This window comes from Brassica rapa, unplaced genomic scaffold (genome assembly GCF_000309985.2).
Source record: "Brassica rapa cultivar Chiifu-401-42 unplaced genomic scaffold, CAAS_Brap_v3.01 Scaffold1075, whole genome shotgun sequence".
Taxonomy (NCBI): domain Eukaryota; kingdom Viridiplantae; phylum Streptophyta; class Magnoliopsida; order Brassicales; family Brassicaceae; genus Brassica; species Brassica rapa.
This window is the reverse complement of record NW_022611009.1, coordinates 19,881-43,214: the sequence shown is the minus strand read 5'-3', so window position 1 is coordinate 43,214 and position 23,334 is coordinate 19,881. Positions and strand designations below refer to the sequence as shown.

At 39.4% G+C, this 23,334-nt stretch overlaps 5 protein-coding genes and 2 pseudogenes across 5 annotated transcripts; 3 read left to right on the top strand and 4 right to left on the bottom strand.

Annotated features, from left to right (window-relative positions):
* The first annotated feature begins 159 nt into the window (after positions 1-159).
* LOC117131611 lies at positions 160-2,027 on the top strand (annotated as a pseudogene).
* A 112-nt stretch (positions 2,028-2,139) lies between these two features.
* LOC117131602 lies at positions 2,140-9,812 on the bottom strand (annotated as a pseudogene).
* On the top strand, positions 9,812-14,578 carry LOC103856871 (conserved oligomeric Golgi complex subunit 1-like). Its single transcript, XM_033283657.1, has 6 exons — positions 9,812-12,727; positions 12,866-13,051; positions 13,258-13,541; positions 13,670-13,849; positions 13,928-14,105; positions 14,194-14,578. Exons 1-6 carry the CDS (start codon positions 10,541-10,543, stop codon positions 14,341-14,343), a joined length of 3,165 nt encoding a protein of 1,054 aa, XP_033139548.1. The 5' UTR covers positions 9,812-10,540; the 3' UTR covers positions 14,344-14,578.
* Positions 14,443-16,353, bottom strand: LOC117131604 (ubiquitin carboxyl-terminal hydrolase). Its single transcript, XM_033283659.1, has 4 exons — positions 15,881-16,353; positions 15,626-15,719; positions 15,445-15,547; positions 14,443-15,364 (listed from the first exon to the last, which is right to left on the bottom strand). Exons 1-4 carry the CDS (start codon positions 15,909-15,911, stop codon positions 14,579-14,581), a joined length of 1,014 nt encoding a protein of 337 aa, XP_033139550.1. The 5' UTR covers positions 15,912-16,353; the 3' UTR covers positions 14,443-14,578.
* A 180-nt stretch (positions 16,354-16,533) lies between these two features.
* Positions 16,534-17,555, bottom strand: LOC117131609. Its single transcript, XM_033283665.1, has 2 exons — positions 17,360-17,555; positions 16,534-17,291 (listed from the first exon to the last, which is right to left on the bottom strand). Exons 1-2 carry the CDS (start codon positions 17,475-17,477, stop codon positions 16,675-16,677), a joined length of 735 nt encoding a protein of 244 aa, XP_033139556.1. The 5' UTR covers positions 17,478-17,555; the 3' UTR covers positions 16,534-16,674.
* Positions 17,556-18,426: 871 nt separating this feature from the next.
* Positions 18,427-19,704, bottom strand: LOC117131606. Its single transcript, XM_033283661.1, has 2 exons — positions 19,445-19,704; positions 18,427-19,292 (listed from the first exon to the last, which is right to left on the bottom strand). Exons 1-2 carry the CDS (start codon positions 19,671-19,673, stop codon positions 18,589-18,591), a joined length of 933 nt encoding a protein of 310 aa, XP_033139552.1. The 5' UTR covers positions 19,674-19,704; the 3' UTR covers positions 18,427-18,588.
* Positions 19,705-19,945: 241 nt separating this feature from the next.
* LOC117131608 (sister chromatid cohesion 1 protein 4-like) lies at positions 19,946-23,318 on the top strand. Its single transcript, XM_033283664.1, has 5 exons — positions 19,946-22,011; positions 22,101-22,134; positions 22,304-22,409; positions 22,501-22,630; positions 22,949-23,318. Exons 1-5 carry the CDS (start codon positions 21,538-21,540, stop codon positions 23,045-23,047), a joined length of 843 nt encoding a protein of 280 aa, XP_033139555.1. The 5' UTR covers positions 19,946-21,537; the 3' UTR covers positions 23,048-23,318.
* Positions 23,319-23,334: the final 16 nt, after the last annotated feature.

The window sequence follows — 23,334 nt, the reverse complement described above, 5'->3', positions numbered from 1 at the left end:
ATCTCTACACAATGAGCCTTTGATCTAAGAGGAATCACGATAATTGAGAATGATGACCGTCATACTTCTGTTGGAGCGGTGGAAGATAATGAATGTTCTGCTCCTCAAACTCGCCCTGATGGTTCTGAAGAGCAACCTGCTGAGGCTTTACTCACCCAGAGGACCAACAAAACATAGACCACAGGAAGAAGGAAGTGAAAGACGATAACGAGCTTGGTGAAACAGCATGTGAGTTAGAAGTTCCAAAAGAAGGCGATGGAGCTGCTGCTGATGAAGTAAGTCTTGTAGTGAATGACGAGATCGGTCAAATGCCAGCCGAGGACAAAGTCGATCATGTAGAGGGAATAGAGGATTTACAGGTGGAAGGATACCATGATGGAGGTGTAGGCGGTGAAGATGTTTGTGTTATCGAAATTACTGAAGGTGATGTTGATCACAACGCCATTCTCAATGAGACAGACTTGAAGGTTGAAGATGAGCTTCCACATGATAAGAAGACGGATGCATCAGCTGAAGTCTGCGAGATTGGTGTAGACAACCAGACTCAATGTGATATCACAATTGGCTATATTGAAAATGGACACGTAGAAGCTGGTGATTTGGCTTTGGAAAGTCTCAACGAACCAATTGTGGAAGCAAAATATGATGGGGTGAATCCAGAGACAGAGCCTGATAACAACTACGAACCGCATAATGATGTGTTTAATGAGGAGGCTACTAATATGCAAAGTGCACCAGATGAAGATCCTACTCTCGCGATGGTTTTATGAGATATAACGACGTAAGTTTTGTTTCATTGTGGTTACTCATATTTCAGTAAGACATGCCTTAAATCTTCTTGTGTTGTTCTCTTATGCTGTAGGAAATGGATACAATGGAAGTGGCACATGACACAGGTTCAACTTTTCGAATTTGAATTTGATTTGTTCAAATTATCTGTATGTTCTCAGTTTGAGCAATGGGACTAATACTTGTCATCATAGCATGATTTAGATTTGTGAGATGCTGTTATATCCATGATGTCTCAATGGTTTTACTTATAGTTTCTTTCACACTGTTTTCAGGATTTTTGAATGTGGATGATGATGAAGTCGATGAAGATCATGAAGAAGACGATGGTATGCAAGAAGGTGATGAAACTCGTCTTCTAGAGAACAGTGGTTGGTCTTCTCGTACCAGGTCCGTACAGAATCATTTTTTGCACAGACTATCATGTAAGAAACATGATGAGCCTGAAAGACTGAAGACTATTATTCTCTTTTATTATAGGGCTGTGGCGAAGTATCTCCAGACAATATTTGATAAAGAAGCTGAGAATGGAAGAGTGTTGTTGTAGCGGACAAACTTTTAGCTGGGAAAACCCGTAAAGAAGCATCGAGAATGTTTTTTGAAACCCTGGTATGTTCATAATACGACCCTAAACAAAAAAAAAAAAATGCTCTGATCTTTCTCTCGAGAAAACAAACTTGACCAGTAATTGATAAATACACATAGAATCTTACATGTTTGGTTTTATGCTGCAACTCCAGATTAATTTGTCTGTTTTCCTACTGGATTGTTAGGAACTTAGGATGTTTAGGTGTAAGCATGTCTAAGTTAGGTCTTCATAAACTTGATCATCTTGTTGAATCTGTCTTTTATTATTTGCCAATGTTGCAGGTTTTGAAAACAAGAGATTATATCCAAGTTGAACAAGCTAAGCCATATGAAAGCATCACCATAAAACCGCGACCAAAACTCACCAAATCCATCTTCTAGACGGAGAGGAGTCTTATAGTTGCAGATAGGTAGAGTTTGTCCAGCCAGAAAATATCATCCTAAATGATTTTCATTCTCTGAAGTTATATACATTTTCCCTTTTACAAGGCAATGTAGTAGCGATAATAGTGTCAGTGGTGTTGTAGCTAACCATCCAAGTAGCTGGAGGTCATTTATTTTACCCTTATATATATAACTTGTATGTATGTATATATTGGTGCCACCATGATCATCACCAGTTTATATTTGAGAGATGCTAATTTTATTTTCTCCCGTCTGTCATATTGAACTTGAGAATGTCGAGGAACCCATTTTTTACTGAATATTAATAATTTCATATTAATATTTTGGAATCAAACAGAAGGTATAAATGATTGGAAGTAAATAAAATGATAATATCTATAATCCTTTTATTCCACAAACAAAAGTAAAGCTGAGATCCACCTTTTTAAAATTTTGGTGTAATGTAAAATTAATCTTTCTCCTACCGAAAAAACATTTCTTGACAACAATTTGCTACAATCAAAATTGAAAACTCAGACGTAAACCATCAAAATGGATACACAGAATACAGAGAGAGCTATGAAAGTTCACTGAGACTGAAGAACAGTAAGGTAATAAGGATAGCCTTGGCATGTCCCTGATGATGCATCTTCACGCCCGGAGCGCTCCCAGGTAAGTTATACGAAGAGAGATTGTAGATACCTGGAGCGAAAACCGATATCTGCAGCGGGATCTCCGTTGTTGACAATGGCTGGATTTCGACCTTTGTGGAACTTAAACCTGACCATATGAAAGGAGGTGAGCTTTCCATGGACGATGGAGGTTTCCCTAGACGGCTCCCCATGACATCTGAAGTCAGTTTCATTTCCTCTGTTATATCTGGCACGTAGCGCCACCCGGATTGGTTTCCAGCGGAAGGAGTTGGTGTTGCTACGTCTTGTACGGAATCAATGGTGTTGAAGCTCACAGATGATATTCCATCAGATGTGTTTCTGATTACTAATTTTAGTTGAATTTCACACAAGGAGGTCGAGAAGTCGTGGTATATGGCTTGGGGACCGTCTAGGGACCACGATAGCGGGTTTGAGCTCCTGATTCTGTAATCGAATGATTACACGTTAGTTAAAAATAGGTTTCAAAGCTGAAGAAAATATACTGTTACGTGAATACTCTTTACCTATTGTGACATGAATGGTGAGACAGAATCTTTGGTATATCTGCCACTCCTGATGAATTGCTGGATTTTGCTGGGTGAGAGATTAGAATGAAGTCAACGGTATTGGTACTTAACTGTTTCAATCATACAAACACGAGTTCATTATGGTTTCTGATGATAGAAAGTTACCAGTGATGATGCTATGTTTAAGAGAAAATGAATGTTCCCTTGAAAAAACATCTCTACCGCATAAGATATATATATGTCCCTGAAAGAGGATTTCGCTTACCTGATCTGAGGTTTCTTGACATGACCTTTCACTTTCATGGAAGCTTGCTAAAGGTGAGTTAACGATATCAAAAAGTTTTTCGTCGTCATCCTGAGCAAACAGTTTTACGTCGGTTTGGCTGGGAGGAATGGACATGGTTTTCTCTTCTTCAGTCGCTGATCTTCTGTTATCCTGAAATTTAAACAATATTCTAATTTCAGACATGGAAAAGAGAAAGACCAACTAGCTACTAAATGAACATTTTAAGCTAATAGCGACCTTAATCATGAAGTGACATGATAAAGCTTGCCCGGGAAGCAGAGACTTGGAAGGTAAGATTGTATCAACACGCTCAAGTAAGGAGATACCCCACCGACACCCAACTGTTGACAACTGATGAATTTGGAAAGAATCTGAATTCGCACGGTTCAGTATATCCATACGCACAAGACATTCTTGCAACTTTGATGGAGAGGGAGTGATTTCGAACGAGGTCTCTAGAGATGGCAAAACCTATATAAAAATGTACGATATAGAAATGGTTCAGATTGGTTGGTCAATGCAAATATTGCCTATAACATAATGAAGGTAGAAACAACCAGCCTAGAGATTCATCACCTTTAAATTATAATGCATCCTTAGGGTGCGATACTTCATGATGCTTGATACATTTTCCATCTCATAGTATATTGTGAAATACAAAGATATCGTTCCTGGGATGGCAGCTCGAAGCCAGAGAGGCCACCTCAAAGATTTATCTCCTTGCAGTGACACATCCTGAAAAAGAGCAACATTCAGAACCATGTTAGAATAACCTGACATGCACATTTACCTGGAGGCTTGAATAAAAAGGTTAGCCACGGACCTTTGGAAATGAAAATACACTACTTGTTTCACTCTTCACAAAATTTTGTTCATGGCCCTTCTTTAAGCAATCTGGAAACTCCGTTGTCACCTCTTCTTCATGATTTCCAGGATTTACAAATCTTGGATGGCTAATCTTCATTTTAAGATTCTACAAGGACAGACAGACTTTTAAAGCTCAAAAATAATCCAGAGAATAGCTTAGTGCATCACAATATTCGGTAATCAAGCAAGAATAAGTAGATAAGCCAGACAATGACAAACTAAATTAATACACAATAACAGAACAAAAATAAATTTTACTGGCTAAACGGTAGAGAATATGAATGATAAGGGTTGATCATAAACGAAAACTACCTTTATCGGGAATTCCGACTTGTTTTTTAACTCTAAAACAAGATAACGTAGATCTCCAGCATACAATTTCTCAGGCAGATGATCAATTGAACCCAAAAGCCTGGGTAGACTCTGCACAGTCAAAATTTCATTATGTTAGACGTCGTAGCAAATCTTACAAAATTAAACCGTAGAGGAAAAGTTTGCACCTTGATGACCAAAAATTTCAAGGCATCAGTGGGAGTAAGTTTGTTTTTCCGTCTTCCCTTGTTAGTTTTTGCCTTTCCAGGGGCAGATTGGAAGTAATGCACACCTACAACAGAACCAGACAACCTCCACCTTACACCGACAATTTTGAGGATACCTTCTTCACTGGGGGTAACCGTGAGTCTCACCTAGAAGAAAAAAGTTATGACAATAAGTCAAACGTAAACAGCAGCTGATAAAACCATCAGAGATTCACCAAAGGATACAGTAAGCAAACGGAAGATATAATAGTCAGAAGTTAAAAAGGACCAAGGCAATTCAAAACTGTGACTACAATCAAGGTTAGTAGCAATGAGGTAAAGCCAGCAATCACAAGTGAAACATCAAAAAAAATTAAACGTGTTTCTCTATATATACACAAGAAGATGAATAATGTCAGATATAGAAAGAGTAAAAATATTAAAACGTGTCAATCGATCTATGTTTTCAGTTTAGCAGACTCACCAGTTTTTTCTCGCCTCCGCCTAATGTTAAGTCCACTTCAGACAAAGTGAAAGAAGAAAAACCAGATGTTGTACCCCTGTAGTATTGTTGGTAAAGACGTTGCAGCTTAATCATTCAATTGTAGATCAACAAAGTTAAAAGAAACCTGAATGAAGAGATTAGCTGCTTACTGATTATGTTCTGCGGAACTCTCGGTCCCCAAGCTTATGCTACTTGGGTGTTTATCAACTTTACAAAGTCCAAACGTTTGAAATAAGTTTCACATCTATAAACCGAAGGACGTAGAACAATTCCAAAGTGAACATCAATATTATAAACAGCTTACCTTTTAGGTCATCAGAATTTGAGGTAAGTTCACAGATGAGAGATACGCTTGTTATAGAAGTAGAGATTAGCAAGGGATTCCTAAACTCCAGATCCACTTTCACTGACTCTGATAACAAAGAAGTACAAGTAAAAATCCACAATTACAAACATTTTCAAACATACTACAGCAGAATATCATGTCCTCCTCAACAATATGGCCTGAATTTATTGACAAACTAAGAAATCCCTCTTCCTTGGCAGAGGCACAACTGATAACATTTACAGATGCTATGATATGACTAATGAGGAAATCTTATACTCCGTGCAGAATTATCACAGCTGGGCGTTCCAAAAATATACATTTTTTCAACATCAAAGCATGTCTAGATCAAATTGAAATGTCCTCCTGCTGGTACGATAAGGTAGACCAGATTTTGCGTATTAGTGTGCATAAGTTAAATGCAGGATAATGAAGAAGCTCCATGATTAAGGTAAACATCGAATGCAGCTAACAACATTAATGAAAAAGATGTAAATTCACCTCCAGCCACACAAACATTGGATTCCTTGTATTTCTTTGGTAGTAGCTTTGACTGTAATTCCAGCCAGTTTGACTTGCCAGAATTTAATGATGGAATGATATCATCCTCCAGTGATTGCCAGATGCTCTCTTGTACAAGAACCTGACCATGAGACGTAAATAATATTAGTAAACAACAGATGCAAATTCACCAATAATGAAAAAGAAAAAAAATCAGGGATGCACAAATATTATTTATTTGCAAGTATTATTTGCAATTAATCCAAAAAAATTAACCAGAAATACTGATATCAGTTATGCTGTTCATAATGAAGTAAAAAGGCAAAACATCCGAGGAAGATTATGATGGGTAGCAATATGTACATACTTCCAAAGAGTGAGTATGCAACTTACAGAAGCTTGAGATGCATAAGTGCGATGGTCTTCATATATAACTTGAAGAGACGACATATTAATAAATGGTAGTTGAAGTCCCACCACCTCGTGCTTCATTCCAGTTTTCTTCAGAATGACAAAAAGTAAGAAGTTATTTTGCATAGTCAAAGAACAAAGAATAAAGACCAGGGGTAACTAGTGGAAGCACTCTATTATTCTCTGTGCAGCTTCAGTAAAGCGTATAAAACAGCAGGTATAAGCTAGGCACCTTAACAATCTCGAAAAAGTCTCTGAGAAAAATCTCTTGGGTTGCCTTGGATTGGTTGCCACAGTCCAGTACTTTGAGCATATTTCTAACTGCAACATCATGCATCCCAACAAGTGCGTACCACCTGAAAAGGTAATTTCATAGCAAGTCTTAGACCACAATTTCCTAAACATCACGCCTTAGACGTACATTCACAACGTTTAAAACTTACCGTCCAATATGAAAATGTACATGGTCTTTGATATGGCTCCATGTAGTTGATTCATAAACAGAGATTGCACTTCTATATGTACGAATTGCATGGCTAACCTGAAAAAAAAAATAAAAACTGTATTCTTTAGAATGCAAAGCATGTACGAAGCTTGATCCCTTTCAACAAAATTACATGTACCTGATCACAGTTTTTATAGTGGTCTCCTGAGAGAACTAAGTGAAATCCATACTTGTTTAACATCGCGGGCTTAGTTAACACGAAGCAGTAAGAAGCTTGCTCTAACATGACTGCGGCGTGTAATGGTTCCTGAAAAAATAATAAAGTTAGAAATGGTATAAAGTGCATATGTTCTGAGGCATAAAAGAAGCACCTCTCCACATATGCGGAAGTAAGCAGAAGCAGCTTCTTTGTACTGGTCTCCAGCTTTTAGCATCTCTGCCCACCAGAGCCCACATCTCGTAGCATTTTGAAAGCCAGACCTCCCAAGCTTCTGCATGAGATTACAAGGACATGTTACAGCATGTACTACCGCGTCACTTGCTCAAGTTAAACCATTACTATTTCAGTTTCAAGTTTTGCTTATGATAAAAACTAATTCAAGTAACCGAGAGACATTCACTGAAAGAACTGTTTTAGGTGGGTTATAAAACATACCAGATAAGTGCTGAATGCATTTTCCATGCAGTACTCAGCTTCCTTTTTTGACTGGTCTGAGATGAAATATGCAAGTCCCATCATTTCCTTCCCAAGCATACATGAGAAGATGAGTTATTGAAGCGACCACAAGTAACGAGCAATGGAAAATAAAGACCAAAACAATCGGCCTGATGGGCTAACCTATACTATATGTTAGATTAAATATATATAAAACGAGTATTGATTAAAAATAATGCCACCTGAATACCTACATAGAAACACAATCATAAAGCTGTGAAGCTACCTGAACACCAGCATAGTGCTTCCAAGCTTTATCGAGCTTGTAATCGGTTGATATTAAGCGATAGCTTGACAATGCAAGTTCATAATCATGCAACATGAAGGCGTAGTCACCCAAAATTCTAATTTGAGATTCAGTGGAGCTAAATGTATACCTTCAAAAATGAAAAAAAAAATAGTAAGAGCTTATGATGACGTCAAGGAAAACATTAAAGGAGCAAAAATTTCAAGAAAGCATACATAGAACCTTTGGTTGAATCCGGAACATCGTCTTTTCCTTTTCTCCACCATAAGTTTTTTATTTGGTTTCTAAGTCCTTTCCTTGTTGCAGAAATCTAGTGACACAGCAAAATGCAAACTAAATGATATGGAAAGAGAAAAAAAAGAACAAAGTAAAGCATACAGAAAACGTAAAGCATGTTCCCACGATTAACTTTTTAGAAAATCTAAAGCTAACCTGTTGATTAAGATCTCGAACTTTCTGTTCCATGTAAGGAATTATATGCCTCGATGCAAACTCTTGCATCAGATCTTTGATCTACCTCGAATATACGAGGAGAACTAATAGTGTTGGTTAAAACATTCCAAAATATTCGAAAGGCGTGAATATCATCAGAAAGCGAATGTTACCTCCACGATATCGTCGCCAGTGAGAGCACATCCAAGTTTGTCGGCCGAAACACTTGATTTCTTTCAGAAAAAAAAAATAATTAAAATGTTGAACTTACAAAAACATGGATTGATATATGAATCATGAGCAATATGTTGGATAAAATACTGATGAGAGGCTTACAAATGAAGCCCATGGATTAGCCTGATGTTCCACGTTCCCCTCTTTAGATGAATTAGTGCAAAGTAAGTTGCACTCATTGTTTCCAAATGTACTTCTCATCTCAGACAGAACTTTAGACGTTCTACAGAAGAAATTACATCCCGTCAACTAAAGCCTTACATTTGACAGCCATATAGTTATAATGAGAATCATATAATATACTATGTAGTAAGGAACAGTTACCTCTCTGTTGTGGCATCCTGATTGTCATGCACCAACAGGTAATGCTTCAAAATCTTTGGGTCCATTACACCATCATTAAGCAAAGAAGGTAATCTATTGGTGTTGAAAAGATCTACAAATTTATTTACAGGTTGATCGTCTTTTGATGAAACGACCAAGAGACCTGAATAACACATTTAGAATTGTTCCGTACGCAACAGAAAAGTCTATTAGCAAACCTAGTTTAAAGCATGAAGCCAACAACAACAATTTTGGATTTTCTATAATGTCTTACAAGCCACAGGATGATCAAAAGCCTCATGGTCTGAAAAGGACAGTGTACGGATAAGTTCCTTATTGTAATACTGAAACCATGTGGGTGCAATTTCAGACTCTGGATCTGCAGTAACGGAAAGACATCAGCATTAGAAAAGCAACCCGGTATGATAAGAAAAAAATCTCTTAAAAGGCATAATATTGAATAGAGATACTTACTAGAGAGTATATCAGTAATTTGAGGAGGATCAGATTTCAAATCGTCAAAAACCTTCTCCCCAGCTTCAGTGATAACATGTTCTAGCCGTTGCTTTGCAACCTAGCCATTAAGTAAACATAATCAATTTTGAAGCTCAACCAAAGATGCAGAATGGAGGAGCCTTCTAATACAACCATACACCTAACACAAAACAATCCTCTTCCACGTTGCGTTCTAGGTAAGAAAGCAAGAAGCTTTACATACCTCCACGTTTGGTTGTTTGATATCTGAGGCATTAAACAATCTGAGCGTAAACTTCTTCAGCCGATAAAGCTGATCGCCTGAGGTCCTAACAGGAACTGCACAAGAAATCAAAACCTCGGTTTAAACGGTTGGTGAAGTAAACCTTTGAAAACGAATAAAAGAATCAAAGTCTATCATCACCATCGATATTACTGAAGTTGCAGAATGGCTTCAGCGTTTCCACAAAGGATAGTCCATTCTTGAGGAAAGTCTCTTCAACAAGAGGCGTGCAGAGTACCATGACAACTGGACTGATCTCTTCCAAGAGCATTTTCCCAAGCGATGAGTTCACCGGCTCCACCATTCTCTCAAAATCTCTTCACTGTAAGTCAAAATTCACTCCAATCCGATGTCGGATCGGGTAGATTTCGGAGACGGTGGGAAGCAATACTTAGAGATCTCCTCTCTTCGAGCCAATCAGAGCTAAAACGCCGTCGTCGGCAGCCGCCGGAGTTGATGGAGATAGATAGGTTTGAAGATCTATGTAAATGACGGAATGTGAAATACGGGGAGATGCAACGTTTATGATACAGTAAAACGAAATACCGTATCAGTTTACGGTGGAAATCACCGGAGATGGAGGGATCGTGATCGGCGAAGAGATGCAGGCAAAAGTCTATTGGAGAAGAAGAACAATAACAATTTCATCCATTAATTTATTTATTTAATTTATCTAATTGCCCCTTTATTATGGTAAACATTACAATAGTCCCCAGATTTAATGATCCTTGCTATGACTTACCAAACCGGACCGGTTAGCTTCCGATTAGAATTCTTCTACTGCGAAACCCAAACCGGGGTAAATATGTAATTTGTTAAAACGCTTAATCTCTCGTCGTGTTCGTTCCACAGCAATGGCAGAAACTCAGTGCACAGAAACTACAAAACTAGATCTTGATTCCGGGAATCTACTTCAGAATCCGAGCAAAAGCATCTCTAGATCCGATCAGATCCGCTCCGTTTCTCTCCTCCTTCAACTCAGTGGAATGCATTGCTAGAATCTAGAGAGAACACGCCGGAGAAAAACAAACCATGAGAATGTCATCGGCTTCTGCCGCCGTTTCGCTCGGAAGCAGCGGTCAAAGAGACGCTGAGTCCCTCCTCCGCACCAAACCGATGTCGGAGATCCGTAGCGTTGAGTCGGCGACTAGGAAGAACATCGAGGACAAGAAGGAGGAGCTCCGGCAACTCGTCGGGACTCGGTACCGAGATCTAATCGACTCGGCTGACTCGATCGTTCACATGAAGTCGCTCTGCGAGTCGATCTCGGCGAACATCAGCTCGATCCACGGCAACATTCGATCGCTCTCCTCCTCGTCGGAAGCGAAAACCCCCGCGCTCGCTATCACTGACCCGGCCCGAGTCAATGTGTATGGGATCGCGTGTCGGGTCAAGTATCTGGTGGATACTCCGGAGAATATATGGGGCTGCCTCGACGAGTCCATGTTTCTAGAAGCTGCTGGGAGGTACATGCGTGCTCAGCACGTGCAGCAGAGACTTGTTAAGTTGGAGGAGGTGGATCAGAGTAAACTGTTGGCTAATTTTCCGTTGCTTGAGCATCAGTGGCAGATAGTGGAGGGCTTCAAGGCTCAGATTTCTCAGAGGAGCCACGAACGGCTTCTTGATCCGGGTTTGGGGTTGGGGGATTACGTGGACGCGTTAACTGCTGTAGCAGTGGTTGATGAGCTTGATCCGAAGGAGGTTCTTGAGTTGTTTCTCGACTCGAGGAAGACTTGGGTTCTGCAAAAGTTGAATGCTTGTAGTGGTGATGATGCTGGGAGTGTTGTTTCGGTGTTTTGTGATGTGTTGAGTGTGGTTCAGGTTACTGTGGGACAAGTTGGTGAGCTTTTTTTGCAAGCGTTGACTGATATGCCTCTGTTTTATAAGACGATTTTGAGTACACCTCCGGCTTCTCAGCTGTTTGGTGGGATTCCGAATCCGAAAGAGGAGGTTGCGTTGTGGAAATTGTTTAGAGATAATTTGGAATCTGTTATGGTTATTTTTGAGAAAGTTGATATTTCTAAGGCGTGTCTGGCATGGTTGAGGGAATGCGGTGGACATATTGTTGGTAAGGTTAGTGGGAAGCGTTTGATTGAAGCTATTGTTACTGGTGCAGAGCTTGGATCAGCGGAAAAGTTGATAAGGGAGACCATGGATAGTAAAGAGGTATTGAGTGGTAGTTTAGATTGGCTTAAAAGTGTTTTTGGGTCTGAGATAGAGCTACCTTGGAATAGAATCCGGGAGCTTGTTCTGGACGACGATTTGAACCTGTGGGATGAAATATTTGAGGAGGCCTTTGTGGAAAGAATGAAATGCATTATTGACTCTAGATTTGAGGAATTGGCTAAAGCTGTCAATGTGGCAGAGTCGGTTCGTGCTTTTAGCGAGATCACTGATGAGAAGATCAACTTCCAAGCATACTTAAACAGACCTTCTACAGGTGGTGGTGTCTGGTTCATCGAGCCTAACGCTAGGAAACCTGGTTTTATTGCCGGAAACAAAACGTCACCTGAAGAAAGCGACTTCCAAAGTTGTCTAACGGCGTACTTTGGTCCTGAAGTTAGCCAAATCAGAGATGCAGTTGATCACCGCTGCCAGAATGTTTTAGAAGACCTCCTAAGCTTCTTTGATTCAGAAAAGGCAGGTCCGAGGTTAAAGGATCTTGCTCCATACGTGCAGAATAAATGTTATGACAGTGTCTCAGCAATTCTCGCAGATGTGGATAAGGAACTCGAATCTCTCTGTGCTGCCATGAAGAAAGGGAACAACGACAGCGAAGCAATTCCACCTGCTATAATAATTGAGAAATCTCTTTTTATGGGACGCCTCTTGTTTGCATTGCTGAACCACTCGAAACACGTTCCCTTGATTCTCGGTTCTCCAAGATTGTGGTGTAGAGAAACTATGAATGCAGTTTCTGATAAGTTGTCATCCTTGTTGAGGCAACCAAGATTTGGCTCGAATACTCCAGGTGCTGCTGACAGCCCGGGAAAGCAGTTGCATGCCGATCTTAGGAAGCAGAGTTCGTTAGCTGTTGCCGCGCTACTTAAGGCAGATGAGAAGACAAGTCCGAAATTTGAAGAGCTTAATAAAACTATGCGTGATCTGTGCATTAAGGCTCATACATTGTGGATACAGTGGTTATCGGAAGAGCTCTCCGCTATTTTCTTGCGTGATCTTACGATTGACGATGGACTGTCTGCTACAACTCCTTTAAGGGTAACTAAAAACGATCCTTATCCTTTCTTCTTAGCTGTTTTGCATTGATATTAGATATTCTGAAAAATGTACATAGTTAGTTAGTTGTTCACTCTCTTTGTTTTTGGAAATTACTGACTCTTTGAAGTGATAATGCAGGGGTGGGAAGAGACAATAGTCAAGGAAGAGCAGGGCGAGAGTGAGTTGAAGATATCACTTCCGTCCTTGCCTTCGCTCTATATAATTTCATTTCTTTGTCGAGCATCAGAAGAGATCCATCGAATTGGAGGCCATGTACTGGATAAGTCAATTTTGCAAAAGTTTGCTTCAAGCCTGTTGGAGAAGGTGCGTTGTCTCTGTTTACTTCCTTTTCCTATGATTATTTTCTACATGCTGCAGAAATGTTTCTGCCAAGGGAACGATTTTCTCTTCAAAATGTTCGTTATAATTATTCTCCTATACACACTTATTCACTTTCATCAGTAAATATCTCCAAGCTAGTGATTGCTTATAAAATGATTTTTTTTTTCAATTTCTCTTGTACAACGCAGATCATCATTATTTATGAGGATTTCTTATCTGCCAGGGAGGCCAACGAACCCCAAATTTCAGAGAAGGGGGTTTTACAAATTTTACTGGATTTGAGATTTGCATCGGACATTCTTTCTGGGGGTGATACAAGCACCAATGTGGAGATACAACCAAAGATCACAATGAACAGATCAGCTTTCAGGCGAAAGCAGGGCCAACAGCAAACAAAGTCAGTCAACAGAGGTCGCATTGATGGAGTAATCTCCCAACTGACCCAAAAGTTGGATCCTATAGACTGGCTCACGTAAGGAACCTTATCCCTAAACTATGACCAAGCACATCTTTACTAACAAGTTCATGGGAATCATCTCATCTTATCGTTTATTGTCTCAATCATTCTCTGATGCTTGTGTTTTGAAATGTCTAAAAAAGGTACGAGCCTTATCTTTGGGAGAACGAAAAGCAGTCATACCTACGCCACGCAGTACTATTTGGATTCTTTGTGCAACTAAACCGAATGTACACAGATACTTCCCAGAAACTACCAAGTAACTCAGAGTCAAATATCATGCCATGCTCCACAGTTCCCCGCTTCAAATACCTTCCCATAAGGTAAGCTTTTCTTCTTCCACACCTGAAACTATTTGTAGCCTTGTGGGAAAAATGGTTTCTCATATCCGGTTAATTCAGCGCTCCGGCTCTGTCCTCTAGAAGTACAAATAAGGTCTCCACTCCAGTTACATCAAATGAAAGTTCGTCAAGAAACTCATGGAATGCATTTACAAATGGCGAGCTTTCTCAAACAAGTGATTTGGAAGATGACTCCAGTTTCGGCGTGGCTTCCCCGTTCTTAAAGTCTTTCATGCAGGTACAGTCTAGTCTCCTCGGTTGATCAGTGGCTCAATATTTTTTCATAATCTGTTCAATATCGTAAGATCATGTAATATATGTTTCAGGCTGGTAGTAGATTTGGGTCAATACTAAGTGACGGACAAGTTGGAATATTCAAGGATAGATCAGCAGCCGCTATGTCGACATTTGGGGATATAATACCATCTCAAGCAGCCGGTTTACTCTCTTCTTTCACAACCACCAGGTACGAGTGATGATATGACGATCTTCGGTTTTGTGAGTCTAAACCGATGATGATTGCAGCAGTTGAGATATCTGCCATTATAGAAGTTTTTACATTAAAGAAGAGAACAAGTTTTGTAACTCTGTTTGATTTATTGTTTCATGTAATTAAGAGATTTGGTTCTACAAAAATCCTCAGACTGAATACAATCAAACCCTCATACATATAAAGTTTTAATATCATTGCAAAAAAAACTGATTAAGGTATTAACGTCTAGCTTTCTCAATGAGAGGCTTGAGCTTCTTCTTGTCTGCAAGAATCTTGAGGAAGTTGAAGAGGAAAGGGACATAGTTATGTTTCCTCCTCAAGTTCTCTTTCTTCCAGTTCTTGGCCCTCTCTTCCTCCATTACAATCTTCTGCGACACTGTCTCGATCCCGACGTTGACTTCAGAAAGAGACTTATCCAGAGCCTCGTAGCTGCTCTTCTCAGTGTACTTATCAGCTTGCAGTGCACCCACCTGCTGCAAAATCCTCTCCCGCTTCATCTGATACTCTTTCAGCTCAGCTCGGTACATCTCTTTCCTGTTCTTAACCACAGCCAAGAGACTAAACCGAATCTCGTTCTGGAGATACCGGTCAATCCTCTCTTGCACCACAGGTTGGACCATTTTGAGCCACTCGATTCCGTCTGGCTCACCGAGACATTGTCCAAGGCTGATGGGTCCTTCTTTAAGACCATCGAGCTCGTATAAGATACCATCGACGGGTAAGTAGCTGATGTAATGATACACATCATCATCTTCCTCTTCCTTTTTCTTCCTCCGAGCAGCTATCTCATCCTCGTCCGTGGTGGTGGAAGATGAGTCAGGCCTAGCAAAGGTGTTGTGAGCTGCACGTATCGCCTCGTTGTTGCTGATGGCTAAACCTTTGAGCTCAGGTGGGAAGTCTTTAGCGAACTCTTTCAGTTCAGACAGTTCAGAACCGATCTCGATACCCGAAGAGTTCATGAGGACAGACAGTAAGGCTTGTGTAGCACAAGCATTGTTGATTATCTACAAGAGAACACACATAGAGTTATAACATTCCCAAAGAGTTGAAAAAAAAAACTAAATGTGGGGGGAGAGAGTGGGACCTGGCTGGCAAAGAAGAAGTTTGGGTTTGGTTCAGTGATGACAACACGAGACTCCTTTTCCTCAGGACGCCACTTGTAAAGCAATACCAATCCGTAAACAGGACTAAACAAAGAAGAACCCAACAGTATTATTGACTGAGTTTTGTTGGAAACAAGAAGCAACAAAAGAGTGTGAACAAACCTTATTTCATCAAGAGAAGTAATGTCCAAGGAATACAACTCTTCAACCTGCACACCTTTCACTTGCATTTGTTGTATAATCTCCGTGAAAACACCTAAACATTATGAATAACAACAAACAATATAGCTTACACAGACACTATCTACTTAGTATATAACATGACCAATCCTTGATGTATATTTGAAGAAGCTGAGAACAATAAGGAGCTATTAGACAATAAACCCCAAATTGGATAGAAAAAAAAAAAAGATTTACCAGGATCAGATTCTACAGGGAGCCAAGACATGATTTCACGATGAACAAAATGAAAATGGGATTGAGAAATTGGAGATTATGATTTATATCTATCGAGATTCGCTAATCCCCCTTCTTCGAGCTCATCGTCTTCTCAAGGAGGTGTTGTTGAGTCAATCAAGAGTCTCTCCCCTCTCTCTCTATACTGGTGTGGTCTCGACTCTCCTCGTCTTCTCGTATATAAACCGAGTCTAATCGAACCGAAGCATTAGATGAATTAAACCGGTATTGACTCAAAAATTTTATAACAAAAATAAGAAGCAAACCGAATCAGACCACACTTTAAATTTTATTAAGAACAATCAAACCGAACCGAGAACTGAATGTTCTCTCCCGTCTTTCTCAGCTACGAGTCAACAACGGTTTTCTCTAGACCAGAAGCTGGTGTTGTTACGCCTCATGCCTGAACCTATTAGTCATCACGGCTTACAGTTCCAACTCTTATGGTCTTGCGAATTGAACAGTTTAACCAACCAGTAATCAACTTAAATTTAATTTAGAAACCGTGTTTTCTTCTTGATTACGCAAAAATAAGACAGTCTCAAGCGTGGTTATAACGAGTAAAGAATCAACCACATCTCTTTCTTTACGCGTTTACTTTTTTACACAACACAAACAATGAAGATCTCAATTAAACTGTATTCACACATCATTACAATAGAGTTACACAATTCAAAGAATTTAGAAGCAGATTCAATCTGGCATTAACCAACAATCAAATACACACATTGCACACAATCAGAACCAAACCAAACTCAGCTCTCCTTTGCCAATGTATCAGCCTGATTAAACCGAGCAACGAGACTCTCCACAGGCACTTTAACAGCATCACTCCGCATACCAACATCCGAACAGAGACGTATAGCATTACTAGCCCAAGGACTAACCATACGCGCAACACACGCAGCCGCACTCACCGAGTTAGCCTGGCCGCTTCTCCCAAGCACATAGCTTCTCCCCACCACCAAACCCGTCTTACAGTACATCGCAAAATCCTCACAGTTATTCTCGAACACATGGTACTCACCAAACCCATTTCTCAGCAAAAGAAACTCCGCACGAGAGATCACTTCCTCCGAAGGATCCGAAGCCGCCGTCGTGCAGGTACCGCCTCGGAGCTTGGACATGAACAGAGCCGGAGAGACACTGTACTCGAAGCGAAGGAGATCTCCTCCGGAGAGAAAGCAATCGAGACAAGAAGAGATAACTCCATGCGTGTTGGATTGCTTTCCTCCACAGTTAGGACAAGGGTTGTCTCCTCCGTGATTGGTAATAGAGCTGACGATGAGCTTGTCCAAAAAAGTTCCCGTTCCGATTTCAAGACCGCCTCCACGTGTGAAATGAATGACCTTTCCGTCTCCTATGTAGATTCCTGTGAGATTGCAAACATAAAGTTTGGATCTTTGATAAACCCAGAAGAGAGAGAAGGAGATGGGTTACCGTGATGAGAATAGATATAAGCGTTACGCCATGAATAGATGTGGTCTCCTGGTTTCAGATCGTCTTTAGAGATCTTGTTGGAGAATAATCCTATCTTCTCTAGAAGAATGGATTCCATCTCTGGCTAGATCAATGGGGGTTCTCTAGAGTTTTTTCCAAGATTGTTGGTTTAAAAAAACCAAACCTTTAAAGTCAACTGGTTTTGTATTGGCTTAGCTGGATAAGGAAAAAGTCAAAAGGTCAAATTGAATTTAAGAATCAATTTATCCCCGGTAAAGGTGATTTGCATAAATATTTAGGAGAAACTCTAGAAATTAATAAACATTTATGATTTTGAGTTAGATAAATTATAAATTAATAATGCTATATAATTTTTTTATAAAGTTACATGAATATAAATTTATCTATAATTTCTCTTTGCAATTTAGTATTTTAATATTATTTTTACATCTAAAATACATTAATATTCTAGGATATATAATTTCAATACGTAAAATTTATCAAATAATCTAATTAAAAAAAAGATTTCAAATCTAAAAAGTTTGATTACTCTATAACATCTTGAAATTAAAATTTCTTTTTTTAAATAAAAACTGAAAATAAAATGTTTTACAAATATAATCTAAAATAAGTTTAAAAAAAATAATAATTATTTATAGTGTTTTTATTGTATAATAACAAAGAGAGAGTTCCACGATTCAGCAAAAGTAGAAGTAGCCGATTCTATGATCCACAATAACAACTTGGTGAGTTATTAGTTATTGATAACTCAGAAAAAGACACCAGTGCGTGTATATTCAGCCAGATAAACAAGGTGGTGAAGAAGATATAGAGACAAAAGCATGTTGTATTCTTGTGTGATTGTAATGGGTTATGATCAGAAAACCTTCTCGTGTGGACAGCTTTGTTTAGTTATTGTTTTACTGATGATGACTAGTGTAACACTAACACTAAATTCCAAATCAACCAAGGAGCCAAACTAATGGTAGGTAGGTGATCAAACACTATTCGTCATCCACTTGTGTTTGTTTATTGTTTTGTTTCAACATTCTTCCAAAGTAAACCAATACTTTGGAAACAACAATAATGTTATTTTCACATGATAAGTAGTGTCAAACACACATGGTTGCACGCATACAATGAAAACAGAAGCAAACAGTTAGTTACCATCAAACACTCACAATCACAATCACAATCACAATCATAATCACACCACAACAAGTGCTAAACTAGCTAGACTTCTTGTCGTCTCTTCTTTCGATAATCGCTATAAGCGTAACAAGGTCTTCCACAGGAACTTTGCTAGCATCACTTCTCACACCAATATCAGCACATAAACGACCATAGCAGTAGTTACCATACCCCGCCGCCAAAGTCACAACACCAACACCAGCAACCCCAGAAACAACCAACCTCGCAGCAGAGCCCACAGAAACACTCTTCACCGTCCCCCAAAGCGACAAAACACCACGCACCGCAGACCACGAGTTAGCCTGTCCACTACTCCCCAGCTTAGACAAAACAATCAAACCAGTTTTGCAATAGATCGCAAAGTCTTCACAGTTGTTCCTCAACAGATCATACGCACCAAACCCATTTTTATTAGACAAGAGGTGTCTCGCACGGTTAACGGTTTCATCAGAGGAGTCTGAAACCGCTGTTGTGCAGATACCGCCTCGCGGTTTAGCCATAAAGATGGGTCCAGAGACACCGTACTCGAAGAGATAGAGGTTTCCTCCGGCGAGGAAACAGTCGAGGCAAGAACAGATCACACCGTCGAGATTCGATTGGTCTCCGCAGTTAGGACAAGGGTTGTCACCTCCATGGTTTGGAACCGAACTAACGATGATGTTGTCTACGAAAGTCCCTGTCCTTGTCTCAAGACCACCTCCGCAAGTGAAATGTATGACGTCACCATTGCCTACATAGATTCCTACAAGTTGCAAACATAGAAAGGATCGTCATTTATTCTAAGACAGGAACATAAAAAGCTAAGATCCAGCGAGAATTGTCTGAACAGAAACTGAAGGAGTGTTAAATGCAATGTAGCTACATAGAGATAGATGGAAGGGAAAGAGACTGAACCGTGATGAGAGTATATGTAAGCCATACGCCATGAATAGATGTGATCTCCTGGTTTGAGTTCATCTCTTGAGATCTGTTGAGAGAGGAATCCCATCTTCTTGAGAGACACAGAAGAAATGTTAGAAGCGCCGCGAGACCAAGAAATGATTCTTTCCTCTTGTGTGAGGTTTTTCACTTTACTCTCTTTCCGGTTTACTACAAACCACGACTCTTGACTCTTGGTTTGCATTTCAATTTTCAGTGTTTTTTATTCGGGTAGTTTTCACTTTACTCTCTTTCCGGTTTATACTAGAAAACATGACTCTTGCCTCTTGGTTTACATGGGTTTAAACAAACGCCATTTTGTTAATTTTGTAGAAAATTATAGAATAATTTTGTTCCTCGTTAATTTTGATATTATTTTCAAAATTTTATTCCTACTCATTATTTTTTTTATATATTCCTAATGTTCCTATGATTAGTTACCATTCAAAATTCAATATTATAAAATACAATATTCAAAAACAGAGAGATTTGTACTACGCGTCTACGCCCTGTAATGGTTAATTTTCCTTTTAGGATTTGGCAAGGCTTTAGCACGGAGTACCGAGTCACCTCTCCGACATAGTCTCAACGCCATATCTACTGCGCCTATTCCGAAGAGATAGATCAAAGCCCGGCTGCAAAAGAAAAAAAAAGGTTAGATGGAGGGAAAAAAACAATTCACAAATGGTTTGTAAAGAAGAAATAACAAACCTCTTAAGAACAAAAACATCAGTGATCTTTCCACATGAAGAAAAGCGGTTAGTCAAATCACTCTTAACAACATCTACATGGAGCGAAGGGTCATATCCAGTAACAGAAATGCCTCGGCTCCTGTAATTCAATAGTTAATTTGTCAGCAAATTACAAACAAACCCAATGTAAAGAGAAAAAAAGCATGAATATAAAATTTTACTTTTTTCTTTGGAAATGGGCAACATGCCTAGCAGCCAACTCAGCAGTACTCAAACCAGAACTAAGCTTGCTGAGTTCTGGCGGTAAAACTGTAGCAGATAAGATCCATCCTCCATATCGGTTCCATCAAGTGCCAATGCTTTTTCTTCTGCAGCTTCTCCGCGGAGAACAAAAACGGTAAAGCCGCCGCTAATTGCATTGCGAACTCTCGGAACTTGCACTTTTAAAATTTATCCACATGACCCAGACAGCTTAGACAATGATCTAACGAGGTCAAGGGGCTGAAGCGACGACATGTTGTACCCCTGAACCCCAATCCTCACCCTATCATCAGAAATAAATAATCAGAATAAATAATCAAAAATCAAATGTTGACACAGGCATAAGAAAGTTCACAAAAAAAAAAGAGTCTAAGAAATTCCTTACTGGCTTTTGACAAAATCGTAGAACGATTTCATCACTTGAACATGGCTCTCACCAGGTAACTAATAAAATCGGTATAGCTCCAGAATCCATAAGAACACCTGTGACACTGACTTTCGTGTAGAGGGTGCTAAAACTGAATGAGTCACCAACATCGGTAAATAGGAGCTCAATTTTGCAGTGAAAGAAAAATAGGAAAAGAAGGAAAAATAACTAATCGTAAGATGTTTTTTTGGCTATTCAAACAAAGAAGGATACGAGGGAAGTCATATAGCAATAGGAAAGTGAATCAAATGATCCAGAAGTGTCTATTCGAATCGGACATGAGATGAGTATTCGCTAGGATGATTGATATGCACAATCAATGCACAGTATTCTGTCACGGCAATGTCTTAGCTATTACAATACTCATTTCTTGCTAAATTTTAAGAATCACTTCTTTTAGATCACTAGGAATCACGATAATTGAGAATGATGACCGTCATGCTTCTGTTGGAGCGGTGGAAGATAATGAATGTTCTGCTCCTCAAACTCGCCCTGATGGTTCTGAAGAGCAACCTGCTGAGGCTCTTACTCACCCAGAGGACCAACAAAACATAGACCAACAGGAAGAAGAAGAAGTGAAAGACGATAACGAGCTTGGTGAAACAGCATGTGAGTTAGAAGTTCCAAAAGAAGGCGATGGAGCTGCTGCTGATGAAGTAAGTCTTGTAGTGAATGACGAGATCGGTCAAATGCCAGCCGAGGACAAAGTCGATCATGTAGAGGGAATAGAGGATTTACAGGTGGAAGGATACCATGATGGAGGTGTAGGCGGTGAAGATGTTTGTGTTATCGAAATTACTGAAGGTGATGTTGATCACAACGCCATTCTCAATGAGACAGACTTGAAGGTTGAAGATGAGCTTCCACATGATAAGAAGACGGATGCATCAGCTGAAGTCTGCGAGATTGGTGTAGACAACCAGACTCAATGTGATATCACAATTGGCTATATTGAAAATGGACACGTAGAAGCTGGTGATTTGGCTTTGGAAAGTCTCAACGAACCAATTGTGGAAGCAAAATATGATGGGGTGAATCCAGAGACAGAGCCTGATAACAACTACGAACCGCATAATGATGTGTTTAATGAGGAGGCTACTAATATGCAAAGTGCACCAGATGAAGATCCTACTTCTCGCGATGGTTTTATGAGAGATAACGACGTAAGTTTTGTTTCATTGTGGTTTCATATCCTTATTCAAGTAAAGACATGCCTCTTAAGTTCTTCTTGTGTTATTCTCTTATGCTTTAGGAAATGGATACAATGGAAGTGGCACATGACACAGGTTCTAAACCTTTTACGAATTTTAATTGTACAAATTATCTGTACGTTCTCAGTTTAAGCAATGGGACTAATACTTGGTCATCATAGCATGATTTAGATTTGTGAGATGCTGTTATATCCATGATGTCTCAGTGGTTCTACTTATAATTGATTTCACTCTGTGTTTTCAGGATTTTTGAATGTGGATGATGATGAAGATCATGAAGAAGACGATGGTATGCAAGAAGGTGATGAAACTCGTCTTCTAGAGAACAGTGGTTGGTCTTCTCGTACCAGGTCCGTACAGAATCATTTTTTTGCACAGACTATCATGTAAGAAACATGATGAGCCTGAAACACTGAAGACTATTATTCTCTTTTATTATAGGGCTGTGGCGAAGTATCTCCAGACAATATTTGATAAAGAAGCTGAGAATGGGAAGAGTGTTGTTGTAGCGGACAAACTTTTAGCTGGGAAAACCCGTAAAGAAGCATCGAGAATGTTTTTTGAAACCCTGGTATGTTCATAATACGACCCTAAACAAAAAAAAAAAAAGCTCTGATCTTTCTCTCGAGAAAACAAACTTGACCAGTAATTGATAAATACACATAGAATCTTACATGTTTTGGTTTTATGCTGCAACTCCAGATTAATTTGTCTGTTTTCCTACTGGATTGTTAGGATGTTTAGGTGTAAGCATGTCTAAGTTAGGTGTGTACTCTCGGCTTTAGTGCATCAATCACAACTTGTCTTTTTAAGACGGAAGAACAAGTTTGGTCTTCATAAACTTGATCATCTTGTTGAATCTGTCTTTTATTATTTGCCAATGTTGCAGGTTTTGAAAACAAGAGATTATATCCAAGTTGAACAAGCTAAGCCATATGAAAGCATCACCATAAAACCGCGACCAAGACTCACCAAATCCATCTTCTAGACGGAGAGGAGTCTTATAGTTGCAGATAGGTAGAGTTTGGTCCAGCCAGAAAATATCATCCTAAATGATTTTCATTCTCTGAAGTTATATACATTTTCCCTTTTACAAGGCAATGTAGTAGCGATAATAGTGTCAGTGGTGTTGTAGCTAACCATCCAAGTAGCTGGAGGTCATTTATTTTACCCTTATATATATAACTTGTATGTATGTATATATTGGTGCCACCATGATCATCACCAGTTTATATTTGAGAGATGCTAATTTTATTTTCTCCCGTCTGTCATATT

Excerpts from the sequence above, each read along its gene's own strand:
- LOC103856871 (XM_033283657.1), top strand. The coding sequence starts at position 10,541 with ATGAGAATGTCATCGGCTTCTGCCGCCGTTTCGCTCGGAAGCAGCGGT. Across the intron at positions 13,850-13,927 it reads TTCAAATACCTTCCCATAAG|CGCTCCGGCTCTGTCCTCTA; the intron begins GTAAGCTTTTCT and ends CGGTTAATTCAG. Across the intron at positions 14,106-14,193 it reads TCTTAAAGTCTTTCATGCAG|GCTGGTAGTAGATTTGGGTC; the intron begins GTACAGTCTAGT and ends TATATGTTTCAG.
- LOC117131604 (XM_033283659.1), bottom strand. The coding sequence starts at position 15,911 with ATGTCTTGGCTCCCTGTAGAATCTGATCCTG. Across the intron at positions 15,548-15,625 it reads ACTTCTCTTGATGAAATAAG|TCCTGTTTACGGATTGGTAT; the intron begins GTTTGTTCACAC and ends TTCTTTGTTTAG. Across the intron at positions 15,365-15,444 it reads ACTTCTTCTTTGCCAGCCAG|ATAATCAACAATGCTTGTGC; the intron begins GTCCCACTCTCT and ends GTTCTCTTGTAG.
- LOC117131609 (XM_033283665.1), bottom strand. The coding sequence starts at position 17,477 with ATGGAATCCATTCTTCTAGAGAAGATAGGATTATTCTCCAACAAGATC. Across the intron at positions 17,292-17,359 it reads TTATATCTATTCTCATCACG|GAATCTACATAGGAGACGGA; the intron begins GTAACCCATCTC and ends GCAATCTCACAG.
- LOC117131606 (XM_033283661.1), bottom strand. The coding sequence starts at position 19,673 with ATGCAAACCAAGAGTCAAGAGTCGTGGTTTGTAGTAAACCGGAAAGAG. Across the intron at positions 19,293-19,444 it reads TTACATATACTCTCATCACG|GAATCTATGTAGGCAATGGT; the intron begins GTTCAGTCTCTT and ends TGCAACTTGTAG.
- LOC117131608 (XM_033283664.1), top strand. The coding sequence starts at position 21,538 with ATGCCAGCCGAGGACAAAGTCGATCATGTAGAGGGAATAGAGGATTTA. Across the intron at positions 22,012-22,100 it reads GTTTTATGAGAGATAACGAC|GAAATGGATACAATGGAAGT; the intron begins GTAAGTTTTGTT and ends CTTATGCTTTAG. Across the intron at positions 22,135-22,303 it reads GGAAGTGGCACATGACACAG|GATTTTTGAATGTGGATGAT; the intron begins GTTCTAAACCTT and ends CTGTGTTTTCAG.